Below are 13,326 nucleotides of genomic sequence, written 5' to 3' on the forward strand. Positions count from 1 at the left end.
CTGCAGCTGAACCTATCTTGCAGATGTCAATCTGGGTCAGCCTAGGATGACAGTGGATGGGAGCACGGGGCCCTCCGGATCTCTGTTTGTCCCTTCCCCCAGGTGTGTGCCTACACACTTGGAACCAACCATTTGCAATTTAAAAGAACCGCTTTTTTACAAAACTTTTTTTGTTTACTGCTGACAATAGGGCCAGGAAATGCAGTATGTGTTCTAATATACATAATAAAGAGAAGCTGACTTCTATTTTTAATAGGCAGTTAAGTTTTAATTTGAAGAGGTTTAGTAGTAGATATCATAAGTCTGAAAATTCCAATTTTAATTTTTTAATCTAAACTGGGAAGGGGTACGGGATCATTACCAGAGATGACATCTATATCAGGCAATACAATTGCCATGACACAGTCCTGTCCAGTTGGTAGGTAAATATGTGAAGGCTAAGCTTCCTCCGCATACAAACACATGTCCCATTTTTGGGCAAATGGGGCTATTGTAGTTAAGTATTTGATTGCAGCTGGTGAAGGTAACAAATCCTACATCAACAGTGAAGATATCATTGTGGAAGCTTCTTTGAATACAGGAAGAATTCCATAGGAGATAGCCCCCCCAGAGATGGTGGCTCTGGCTAATGCCTGCCTGCCAGTCCTCAGGAGTAAGCCAATTGTCAGCCACAGTTTCTAAAATGGCTGTGGTGTATGGAGCCGTGGCTCCATATTGGGCAGCCACCGCTGCCATTCTGGAACGGGCTCTGTGGCTTTTACCTCAAGGCAAAGTCACTGACCTTTGCAGTTCTGAGGCTGTAAAGGGTGGAGACCTGTCTCCTCCTATGATGCCCTCAGGCCATCCCTTGAATTCTCAGGTTCCTTCCCGGCAATGGAGATCCGCTCAGCTCCATCTTTGCAGTCTACAGCTTTCTTGGCGCTTTCTTTCTGGCCAAGCTCACAACATTTTAAATCCTCCTGCTGGGCTCCTTGCTCTTTATTCTCAACATAAATCTGGCTTCCTGGTTTTGATTTCAAGATTCTGTTCCCTTAGGGCACACACCCGTAGGGGGTTCTTTGTCCTTTAAGATGAGCTTTATGTTTTTGTCCTTGTAGTATATTTTCACCCTCTTTTATCACATTAGCAACAACTGGGTCACAGTGTCTCTGGGATAAGATTTTATCAATTAAATTACAGTAGGAAAAGGCCATAACTGGTGTTATAGGTAGCCAAATTAGAAATATTAATAGGCAGACAGACAGGGAAAGGCCCTTGAAGGAGACAGCACAAAAGACAAGTTATCTTGTAACTGTGAGAGGGGCGGATGCTCCTGCTGTGAGCCAGACCTAAAAGACCTAAAGGCCAAACAAATGCTAAAAGAGTAGCACCTGGGATTGCTATTCTAAATAGGTATCAATCACCTAAAAAGACCTAAGTGAGTCACCAGCCCAGCCCCCATTTGGCCCTGGGCGTAATCAACTTTACCTGAGCAATGCTGTTTACAATCCCATTGGTTGACCATAGTTTTGTCCCACCCCACATCCACCTAAGCAAGACCTCTTCCTCTCCTGTGTCCAGCATGGCCCCTCTTCCTGCCCCAAAGCCATAGCCTTGGGCAGCCAGGGATGGCACCTCACCTCTTACTCTCTCACCTCTTACTCTCTACCTTAACCCCGCGCAAGGTTTTGCTCTATAAAAATAAACTGAAAGAGATAGCTTTCTGGGCAACCCGCTCGGGTCCCCCTTCTGTCCTCTCTGATACAGAAGCTTTCCTTCCCAATCAAATATTTCACTCTCAACCTCCATTTGTTCCCAAAATCCACTCTTTGGTTCTAAAGAACATGAACTCCTATTTAGATCAGGTCAGGAGTTTTACTTCCCTGTATCACTGGGACCTTTTTAGGTCCAAAAGTCTCATAATAATCCTTAATTTTAACCTTTACTCCTCATGCCTTTAATGCTCTGCTCACTTTCTACAAATATCTCATTCACTTAATGCCTGTCCATCCTCAAAGGGTAAGGGGCAAGGGGTGCCATCCGTTTACCGAGGTACAGATGTCGCAGCAGGCAACTGTGGCACAGGCCTCTTTTATTCTCTCTTTTGCCTCTTTTACTCTCTTGCTGGCTCTCTCTTTTACTGGCTTTCTCTTGCATGCGCTCTCTCGGTTCCATCAGTGAATCCTCCATACCAGGTGCCCCACTCGCTGGGCGCCACTTGTCCCGAACCAGCGGGTCTGTCAACAAAAGTCACCTGGGGGAGGAGCAGGGAATTGAAGAGGGGACAAAGGACAGAAGATTCGAATGGAGACAAGACAGGATTCTGATCAAGTCCCATTTATTTAGGGGAGGTGCTGGGTATATATAGCATAGGGGTGATGGAATGAGGAAGTCTCAGCTCTTGGGGTCAGCAGATATCTAGGCAATGGGGAAGGTGCAACCCCTGGGGCATAGCACGTGATTCACAGGGAATGGGCAAGGTGAGAAGGGCCAGAAATGTAACTCAGCAGGGGAATAGAATGGATACCGGTTAATGGCCTCCTATGTGCACCACCCTGCCTGGACTGGTGGCTGGCTCAGCGTGCCCTAAGGGTGCAGGGTGCGCGTGCGGGGCCAGCACAGGATGGGGGACTGGGGATCAAACCCTGTTCCTTGTGCTTGCTAAAATAGGTGACTAGTCTGCTGAGCAATCTTACCAGCCCTATTGTGTGTGTGTGTGTGTGTGTGTGTGTGTGTGTGTGTGTGTGTGTTTAATCACTTAATTCCAATTTTGTATTTTTAAGGAACAAGTAAAGATTTAAGATTCAATTATATTGATAATTCCTTGACATTTAGAGTATTTAATCCACTGCTTTTGTCTGTCTCTTTCTCCCTGTGTCAGATGTCAAGACTTTAGATATATAAATTATTTCTAGGTGCTAAAGATGGTAAAGATTCTTAGCACATGAATCGAAATTTAAATATTACTACCTTTGAATAACTAAATATTTTTCCCTCTTCTTAACTTAGTGAAAACCTTTAAGTGAGTAAAAGCAATCTTCAGGGCTGGCCAAATGGCAAAGCTGATTAAAGCACCTGCAAACAGGCACAGGGGCCTGTTGTGCTGGCCCCACCCCCAGGCATGCTGAGATAGTAATTGAGAATGAGCTTGGTGATGCACATCTGTGATCCCAGCTCTTGGGAGACTGTAAACAAGCAGATCACTATGAGTCTGATTGAGTAATGAGACCCTAAACACACTGTAGACCCTTCACTAAAAAAAAAAAAAAGTTAAAGCAATCTTCATGTAAGCCTTGAGAAACTGGAAAATTAGAAAAAATTAGGTTAATTTGTAATTAATTTTTATTTGACTGTGAGAAATAATGTATCACTAATACTGTGAGTCATATTTTCATTTAACTCCAGTGTGTACCTGCTGGATTAAACAAAGTAATAAAATTCATTTCCTCAAGTAATATACAACACATCATAGGGCCCACAGAGTTAGAATTATTTTATTTTTCTGATTATTATTTGACTCTATAGATTTATGACACTTTGAAAATTGATAGCACATATGCAGAATGTAATAAGCATGTCAAATTAATTAGCAATTTTAGCTCTTTGAATATTTAATTTTTTATTAACAAATAAAGCAACATATTAATGAAGTATAGTTGGATATTTCAATACATATATATATATATATATAAATATATACATATATATGTGTGCATAAAATGCCTCATACAAAGGAGTTAACTGCTGATGGTGACCCTCGAAATGAATGATTAAATTTGTTGAGTATTGAGGTAAAAACAGTTAAAACATAGAAATAATTGTACTTTTTGTTTTTACTGAAAATATATGGTGAATGAAAAGAACAGAAAGCCAGTTAATATGAGATGTAATTTGCAGTTTTTAGTGGATTGTTTCCTTTATATCATCAATGGCTACTTCATAAGCTCTGGTTTTTAAAGAAAGTAACATGCTAAACAAAATGAGTCATTTTTCTTTGCTTTTAATTTTAATCATATGGAACTAAAAGTCATAAACTTAAAAAAACACTAGTCAGAGTTATTTCTTGTTTCTTAAAGTCATATCTCTAATATAGAATGATTAGCTTTAGGGGGACCTCAAGAAGAAGGAATTTAATTAGATTAAGGAATGATTTAGGCCTCAATATCTACTCTAATTCTATATGTAATAATGTTTTCGTATAAACAATCTATGTGAGAAAAAAAATGGATCCTGTGCTGTTCAACATACTATGCCCAACACCTGAGATATTGAATAGCAAGCACTCTAAAATAATGATTTTTTTTTTTTTTTTTTTTTTTTTGGTGGAACCTGGGATTGAACTCAGGCCCTTGCACTTGCCAGGGAAGCACTTATTCCACTGAGCCATATCCCTGGCCCTTAAAATAATGATTGAACAAATGTTTATGCATAGATCTTAATGCAAATTACTCATATTGCAGGACGATTTTCACAAAGATTCCAAGATATACTTATATAGATCCTGATTTTGAATATAATGAAATTGAAAAAATCGAGAGGAGGGTAAATCGATACTACTATACAAATCATATCAATTATTTAAGACGTATGCGCCTGCAGAAAGAAGAGGCGAGGTAAAGATCTATTCCTCAGTCATAGTGCCAGTCACAAATTTTTCTTTTATGTTCTCAAATTTATTATTACTTTGTGCAAGTTTTTTTTTTAATCTTTTTTTTTTTTTTTTTGCGGAACCATGGATTGAACTCAGGCCCTTGCGCTTGCCAGGGAAGTGCTTATTCCACTGAGCCATCTACCTGGCCCCACAAGTTTATGTATATAAATATATATGTATATGTTTAAATCAGAATAGCATTTCAGTCTTCTTAAATGATGTTATAATTTTTGCTTAACATAAATATGGTACATATTTAATGGGTATAGTGTGGTATTTCAGTACAAATATGTAATGTGTACTAGTTAAATAAGGATAATTAACACATTCATTTCTCATTATTTGCATTTAGAGATTTCAAAATCTTTTATTTCTTTATAAAATTTGTAGGACATTGTAAATTATGGTCAACACACTCTTTATTACTACTTTCTGAATGTGCTTTGGTATCCATTATCCCACCTTCCTGTATTCCTCCTTACCCCCACCTTTTGTAGCCTCTAATAATTATGTGCTGTTTTCAGGTTGATTTTCTTTAGCATGCACATATGGGATAACGTGTTTGGTTATTTGTCTCTGTGTGTCTGACTAATTTAATTTAATATAATTTCCTCCAGTTTCACCTCTTTGCTTCAAGGGATAGCACTTCATTCTTTGCATGACTAAATAATATTCACATGCATATAGGTATATATCCATTCATTTATTAAGGAACACAGTCTGATTATGTATCACACCTATCATGAATAGTGTCACAGTAAACATTACTTTTTGATATACTAATTTTATTTCCTTTGGATATACACTCAGAAGTGAGATTGTTGATAGTGATAGTACTTATTATTATTATTATTATTATTATTATTATTATTATTATTATTTTCTTTGTAGCCGGCTTAGCCTGCCTGGAGGCAGGGCTGATGTGGCATGTGGTACTGGGCATCAAACCACGGTTCCTGTGCTTGCCTAAGCTTGCCTGCAGAGGCACTTTAGACTACTGAGCTATCTCCCCAACCTTCTTATTAATTTTTTGAAAAAAAAATCCATGCTGCTTTTCTTAGTAGCTGTACTAATTCATAATCTTGGATTGCAGCTTTTTTTCTTCATATATTCACCAGAATCTATCATTTTTCTTGTTGGTAATTGTCATTATAACTTAGGTGAAATGTGATCTCATTGTGATTTTGATTTGAATTCCTCTGATGACTAGTTATACTGAACATTTTAAAAATAAATTTGGATATTTGAATTTTTTTCCTTAAAGAAATGTCCATTCATATCAGTAACGTACTTTAAGGAAATAGAGCAGGGCAGTAAAAAGAACTGAAGAAGGATACATTACAAGTAAAGTATATGTTCACATTGATCCTCAAAATGTCTTCAGCATAAATTATACCACATAGTTGTTCATTGTGTTCTGTACAGGTATTTCACTGTGGGCAATCTATGAATATGGGAATGGAATGGGAGTATAGGATACAAGATGCTACATCAGGCATTTAAGAAGGGAGTCTACTAGCAGACCGATATTTCTCCAGATTAGCGAAACCAATTTATGAAGTAGATATGGGGCAGTAGTAGCACAGACTGTGGGGAATACTTGGATTCATATGCTTTCTAAAAGACTTTACCTCATCAGCTTATTATTATTACTATTATTATTATTATCATCACTTTTTCAGGAGGAAAATCGTATATTCAGATAATGCGATAGAGGTAAACATGCAGCCAGCATCAGGTCTGAAGTCACCCGTACTTTCTCAAAAGGAAATACAAGAAGAGTGCTCTACCAAAGAATGTCCAATCAAAAGTAATCGATTGTTATCTACCAGGGAAATGGCATCCAATGAGAAAGTCTCCCTGGAAAGAAAGGCATGTGCATTATTTTACATATTGTTTTATTATACTCAGAAAGGACTTTTTGTTAATTCTGAATGTAATATGATTTTTCTCAGGTTCTCAAAAGACTAAAATCAAAACCAACCACTCCTCAAGAAAAACATGATTGCAGCATAATTTTGACACCAAAGCAGATTCATCAAGTAATTGTTGGTAAGAATGTATAAAATCTACCAGAGTTTTTATATTTAAATAAGTACTTATTAAATATAACTTGCATTCAATATAATTTTTCAGTTTGCATATGCAAATAAGTATAATTTAGTAAATTTACTGTGAGAAAACAGTCCCACAGTTCAGTTTTAGAATGCTGCCATCATCTTCATACCTATATGAACTTACTGTATATTTGTGTTCCATACTCCAGTTAAATGTTAATGAACTTTCTGTATATTTTCATTTTTGAACGTTGCAAATGAATGAAATCATATAATATGTCTTCAATCATAATATTATATGAATGAAATCATATAATATGTCGTCTTTCATATATTGCTTCATTTGCATATGGTTTCTAGGCTCATCCGTGTGGTAGTACTTACCAATAAGTTGCTCCATTTTATATCTACATACCATCTCATTTAGTGAGAATAACGTAAAACATTTAGATTGTTCTTTCACCTATCAGTAGGCATTGAGCTATTTCTAATTTGAGGCTATTAGGAATAATGATGCTAGAACTGTACATGTAAAACTATTTTAATGAACATGTACTTGCATTAGTCTTGGTTAAATGTGTAGGAAATGAATTTCTGGGTTGTGTGTGAAATTTATATTTTACTTTTTAAGAAACTTCTAAAATGTTCTCCAAAGTGACTGTGGAAATTTACAATCCCAATTGCAGTGTATGAAGGTTATAATTTCTTCACTTTTCTCAACAGTAGTTGTTATTTCTATTTTATTATAGCAATTTTATGAGTATGTAATGCCATCATATTGTGTGTTTGATTTATATTTCTTTAATAACTAATGTGATGATTACATTTTTCTATAATTAATTCAAGAAATCTCTATGTAAATCATATATCTTCTTTGGAGCTACTTCTTTCAAATCTATTCTTTTATTTTTAACTTAATACTTTCTTAATACAGTGTTTTGGTTTATACTGGCTTCTTCAATATTTTGTAGTTACTGTTGCATTTTTAAGTGTCTGTTTTATTTTATACTGCAATGAACAAATAAGTTTTATTATTTTAGATTGCGTATTTTTGTTATATACTGATTACATTTTTAAGCAGTTGATACATATAGCTGACACTGCCTAATTTTTCCCAACACTTTTGCCATCTCCAAATCCCCTACCCCTGTATCTCTGCCTCCTCTGCCTGTTTGCAAAGATCTATCTTTGTATTTCTTATTATTTTGCTCCTTATTTATACTTGAGGTTTCTTATATAAGACAAATCATACAATATTTAAGCTTGTGTGTCTTTTATTTCACCTAATATTATGTTCTCAAAGTGCACCCATTTTCCTGAAAAAGACTCAAATTTGTGCTCTATGGCAGAATACTACTCTACTGTGTGTAACTGTCACATTTTCTTCGCTCATGAATTGTGCTACTATAAACCTGATTTTGCATAGCCATGTTACGGTATGATAACTTTAACTCTTTTAGAAAGAGGTGAATTAAATGGAATATTACTTTTAGCTTTTGAAGGAGTCTCCAAGTGATTTCTATAGTGGTTTACCAGTTCACATTCCCACAAACAATATAGAAGGGTTCTTTTTGACTATAATTTCACCATCATTTCTTGCTGTTTGGTTTCATTTGTTTTAGTGAAACATATTTTAGTCTTTAAATTCCCATAAAATGATTATATACTTTATTTACTTGCCAAAAATAGTAAATAGCTTAAAATAAAAGACATACACATAGAATTTATTTTACTTTTTTTTTTTTCTTTCAGAACCAGAGATTGAGCTCAGGCCCTTGCACTTGCCAGGCAAGCGCTTCTTCCACTGAGCTATCTCCCTGGACCCCTTTATTTTTTACTTTACTTTAAAAAGTAAAAACAAAATTAAAGCAAAACAAAATAACAAAAACAAAGACAAAAACAGAGCAACATACAACAATACATATTGTACAGAGTTTCAAAACAATAATAGAAGATTAACAATTGTTCTTATATTACATATTTTTATTGTCAAATCTGTAGCTCAGATTATCATATATAGGTATACAAGATTGGTCAAATCATTAAACATTAGCTCTTCCTGTCAATAAATCTTAATTTTTCATTGTCCTTTTTACTTTTTATTTTTTTTTTAAAAAGAGTATAATACTTGCTAAGATATTCAAAATGATACATGTATATTTTTAAAAAAGAAATCATTCAAACTTTTTTAAAGTTTGGAAGGAGAAATACACTTACTGTAGATTAGATACAAAGATGATTTATTATAAGGTACAATTGTACTTAAGGAAAAATATTATAGTTGAATTTCATATCCTAAATTTCTCTGAAATTTTACCATTTATGAAATTTCTTCATTAGTGTTAATATTTTGTAACTGTAAATTATAATATGTAATTATTATTTTACTCATACATTGCTTAAATATCCTACTGCTTTATTTAGACACATTAGGCACCTCTTACATGTGGATATTTCAGTTAATAAACTCATATTTTATAACAGTCATAAAATTTGGTATCATTTTCCTTATCTTGGTATATCTTTTAAGAAATTTCCTCATGCACTTAATAATCTAACGTGTTATCTACAAAAATAGGAAAGTATTGATTTCTTGATGATGTCTATGTAAGATGGAATTTGATTTTCTTTTAATTTGTGTTTCTAATGGCCAGAAATACTGAATATTTTTAGTGTATTTAATATCATTTGTACTTCTGAGAAATGTCTGCTCATTTCAGTTGCCCATTTCTTAATTGGGCCGTTTATTTTGTGAAGTCTAAATATTTTTGAGTTCTTTATGTATTCTATACATTTTTGCTCTCCCTGAGGTGTGACTGGCCATAATGGTTTACCATTCTATAAAATGTCTTCTCACTGTATTGGTTGTTTCCTTTACTGTACAGAAGCTTTTTAATTTAATATAATCTCATTTATTCATTTTTGATGTTACTTTTATATATACTTTTGAGTTGTTTTTTGTTCTTAGAAATTCTCAGAAGTATAGAAAATAATTTTGAGTTTGAATTTTCTTAATTTTCTTGAATCTGTAGATGTACATCTTTTGCTAAACTTGACCATGATTTAGAATTATTTCTTCACAGACTTTTTTTCTCAATCCCCTTGATTTTGGCCTCTCATGTTAGGACTTTAGTGACATTGTTCAGGATGACATTCTGGCATCCTGTTTTTTGTTCAATCTTTCATTTCTTTGTTCAAGTTAGATAAATTCTATTGACATTTCCTCAAATTCACCAACGTTTGGTTCTCACATTCTATTTTGTTATTGAGCATATCCATTTGGTTTCTGTTTAACTGATTATTTTTTCTATATAAATACCCTTTTTTAGTTTTATGTACTTTCTATGTCTTTGCAAAAATGTTTTTTTCCATTTATTATGCATATTTGAAATTATTTATTCTACCATTTTTACACTGATTTCTTTTAAATACTTGTCAAATAATTCCAATAGCTGTTGTCTCCATTACTTTAATCTCATTGCTGGGACAAAATAAACTACAGCTAAAATTATGGAAGGAAAGGTTTATTTGGCTCACATTTTGTGGAGATTTCAGTCCATACTCAGCTGGCTCCAAGGCAGGGTGAAACATGGCAGAATGTAACAGTTCATCATGAAAAACAGCTAAACACCAAAAGCAAAAAGGGATGAGTAGCAGATGTGGAATACAGTAAGCTTCTTTCCCTTCCCTATATTGCATTCAGGCTATTCATGAGTGTAGCCCTAACACCCATAATCCCAGCAGCACTCACACTCATAATGCCAGAAATGGGCAATGAGTCAACCACAAACTCTACAAGCCCACCTCAATGACTGCATGAGGTTTGGGGGGACAACTGGACGCAAACAATAAAAGCTGTGTTATCTTGGTCTTGATATTTTTTGAGATTTTATTATTCTTGGTTCAAACAATTCTAATTTGTATCCTGGTTACATTTAAGTCTTCTATCTGGGGACACAATTTATTTGGTACTGGAACACACACTGCAGCCCATATTTGTGTGATATGGTAAGAATGTCAAATTAGTTTATACAATTTTTGCACTGATATTTTGATTGTCTTTCTTTGTGTACTACTTAGAGAATAATATGAAATGCAGGCATTATTCTACATCGTAGTTCTTTTCTCAAGTTATTTAACGTGTTGATTTTCTTGACGTTGGCAGGTTTATTTGTGATTAAATGCTAATTTCAATGTGCTATGATCTGATAGTATACTTGGGGTAATTGCCATGCTTTTGTGTTTATTTATGTAGTATGTATGGATTAGTAGCTGATACTTGTGGAGAAATTTCCATGTATTTTGGTGAAGAATGTGTGTTCCATTTTAGTAACATACAACACTGTGAAGTACCTATTAAGTCTATATGGTTGAAAATATGGTTAATTTATGAAAGTTTTTGCTTTTTATCTCATTAATCTGTTTGTAAACTTGGGGTATTTTAGTCACCTACTATTATACTGTTGATGTTTATTTGATCTTTTTTCCAATAGTGTTTGTTTTATAAAAGTGCAACAATATGAATTGCATATAAATTTACAGTCTTCTCTTTCTGTTGAAATGTTTCCTTAACTAATATGTGGTGACATTCTTTGCCTGTTTTGAGAAGTTTTAGTTTGAAGTCTACTGTGAGAATTAGATTTGATACTCCTGTTTTCTTTCATGTGTAATGTATGGAATATTTTTCTAGTCTTTGGTTTTTAGACTGTGAATTTCTTTGTGGGTTAGATATATTTATTGTGTGTAGAAAACCATTGAATTTTGTTTTTACATTAAGTAGCCTCACCTGTGTCACCTGTGTCATTTAAATTGGGAGCTGAGATATTTTACATTGAGAATTCCTACTGAAAAGTACTGGCATTTTTTTTTTCTTCCATTGCATTATTTTTCTGTAATTGATACCTTTTATTTTCCTTTTTTGTTTAACTTCAAACCTTGCTTGATCTATTTATTCCATTAAAATTTTGGCACTGTTGTATTTATTTGCTGTCTAAGGTATCTTTGAGAATGTTTGCAGTAGTATTTTGGTGTTATGGATTTCTTAAGTTGTTATTTGTCATGGTAGGTCCTCTTTGCTTCATGAAGTTTTAGAGTTTTTAAGGATATATTAATCTTGGTTGGAAGGTGTTTTCTTTTAGGGCTTGAAATACTGCACTCCAAGGGCTTCTTGCCCTTTAGAGTTTGTTAGAAAATCTACAGTAATCCTCGTACATTTAATATTGTGATTGTTTTTTTTTGACATCTCACATTTTTTTCTTTGTATTTTACTTCTGTGATTTTGATTGTGATGTGGCATAGGGAGCTCATTTTTTTACTGCAGTTACTTGGCATTGTTTAAGGCTTCTTTACCTGTTTGCTTTTTTCTCTTCATACGTAGAAAGTTTTTTTCTATGATTTATATGAGCAGATATTTCAATTCTACATGTGCTGCCTCTAATTTTTCTCCAACTCCAGTTGTTCTTATGGTAGTCTTAGTGTCATCCAGTAGCACTTGGAATAATTTTCTTTGCTCATTAGTTGTTTTTAAAGTATCTCATATTTTATTATCTGTGCTCCTAATCTGACACTTTCTCTTTACTTTGGTCACTTGTGCTGTTCATTTATTCATATATTCAGTATAATTATTTTTCTCTAGTATTTTATAATCTCTATTTTGTAAAAGAAATTTGTCCTTTATATTTTGAACCATTTTAATAAGCTCATCTAACTTTTTTCTTTGACTTTCAACCACATTGGTATATATGTTATTTCCACTAACCATTTATGTCATGTTTAAACTTGCTGAGTTTTCCTTCCTATTTGATCATTTTGTAAAGCCTAGATATTTAGTATTTGATTTGATTTTTTTTATTAAAAAATCTGCAGATATGTTCTTTGGATCAGCTTTTGAGAGTTGGACATTTTGTAGGCATTCTGTTTTTTGTTTTTTTTTTTCATTTTTTTTTTGTGTATGTGTGTGTCTGTGTCTGTACGATGTGTTGAGGTTTGAAATTAAATAGAATGAAAACTTCTTTATTGATATGAAGATCTCTTTAGGTTGGTTATGTTTTCCAGTGATGTGATTATGGGCTTATTTTTCAAGAAGGTTTTTTTTTTTATCCTATTCAGTTTAATTGCAAGGGAGCCAGTCACTATGTTGTAAGGAAAGAATTTGTATGGGTTATAACAGCATCCACAGATCCTACCATAGGTTAGTCATAAACATGAAAGCTTTTCTGACAGTTTTGCCCACTTTTCAATTTTAGCTTATAAACTGTAATTCTCTGCTAATAGTGTATAATCTGGAATGTGGAGGGAAAAAAAAAGGAAGAAAGAAGGAAGAAAGAAAGTCAGGAGTAGTAGAAGTAGATAAAAGGAATGTCTAGGTGAAAAATAGACATACTGACTCTCTTAATGTTCTTTTTATAGCTAGAGTAAGGAGTGATGTTGAGAAGGTTTTAGAGAACACTTGTGGACTGAGTGGTGTGATGTATTGGTAAAGAAGTATAATTACAGATTCTAGGAAGCCCAGTGGTCATCAAAACATGCTCATACATTCATGGTTTATTTTGTTTGTACCCTCTAAGCACAATTCTGAGAAGGGTTACCCAAGTATGCCCATGAGTGGTACCATTTAAAGGACTGGTTTATTCATATTTT

The 13,326-nt window shown here is 34.0% G+C and overlaps 1 protein-coding gene across 1 annotated transcript in view; it reads left to right on the forward strand.

Annotated features, from left to right (window-relative positions):
• Cfap47 (cilia and flagella associated protein 47) overlaps window positions 1-13,326 on the forward strand; it is a 529,200-nt gene that overhangs the window by 48,825 nt on the left and 467,049 nt on the right. Inside the window, exons 11-13 of the mRNA XM_023707817.1 lie at window positions 4,440-4,592; window positions 6,313-6,502; window positions 6,586-6,682. Of these exons, the coding sequence (XP_023563585.1) occupies window positions 4,440-4,592; window positions 6,313-6,502; window positions 6,586-6,682 (440 nt within the window). The remainder of the gene's footprint in view (window positions 1-4,439; window positions 4,593-6,312; window positions 6,503-6,585; window positions 6,683-13,326) is intronic.

This window comes from Octodon degus, unplaced genomic scaffold (genome assembly GCF_000260255.1).
Source record: "Octodon degus isolate 3935 unplaced genomic scaffold, OctDeg1.0 scaffold00313, whole genome shotgun sequence".
Taxonomy (NCBI): domain Eukaryota; kingdom Metazoa; phylum Chordata; class Mammalia; order Rodentia; family Octodontidae; genus Octodon; species Octodon degus.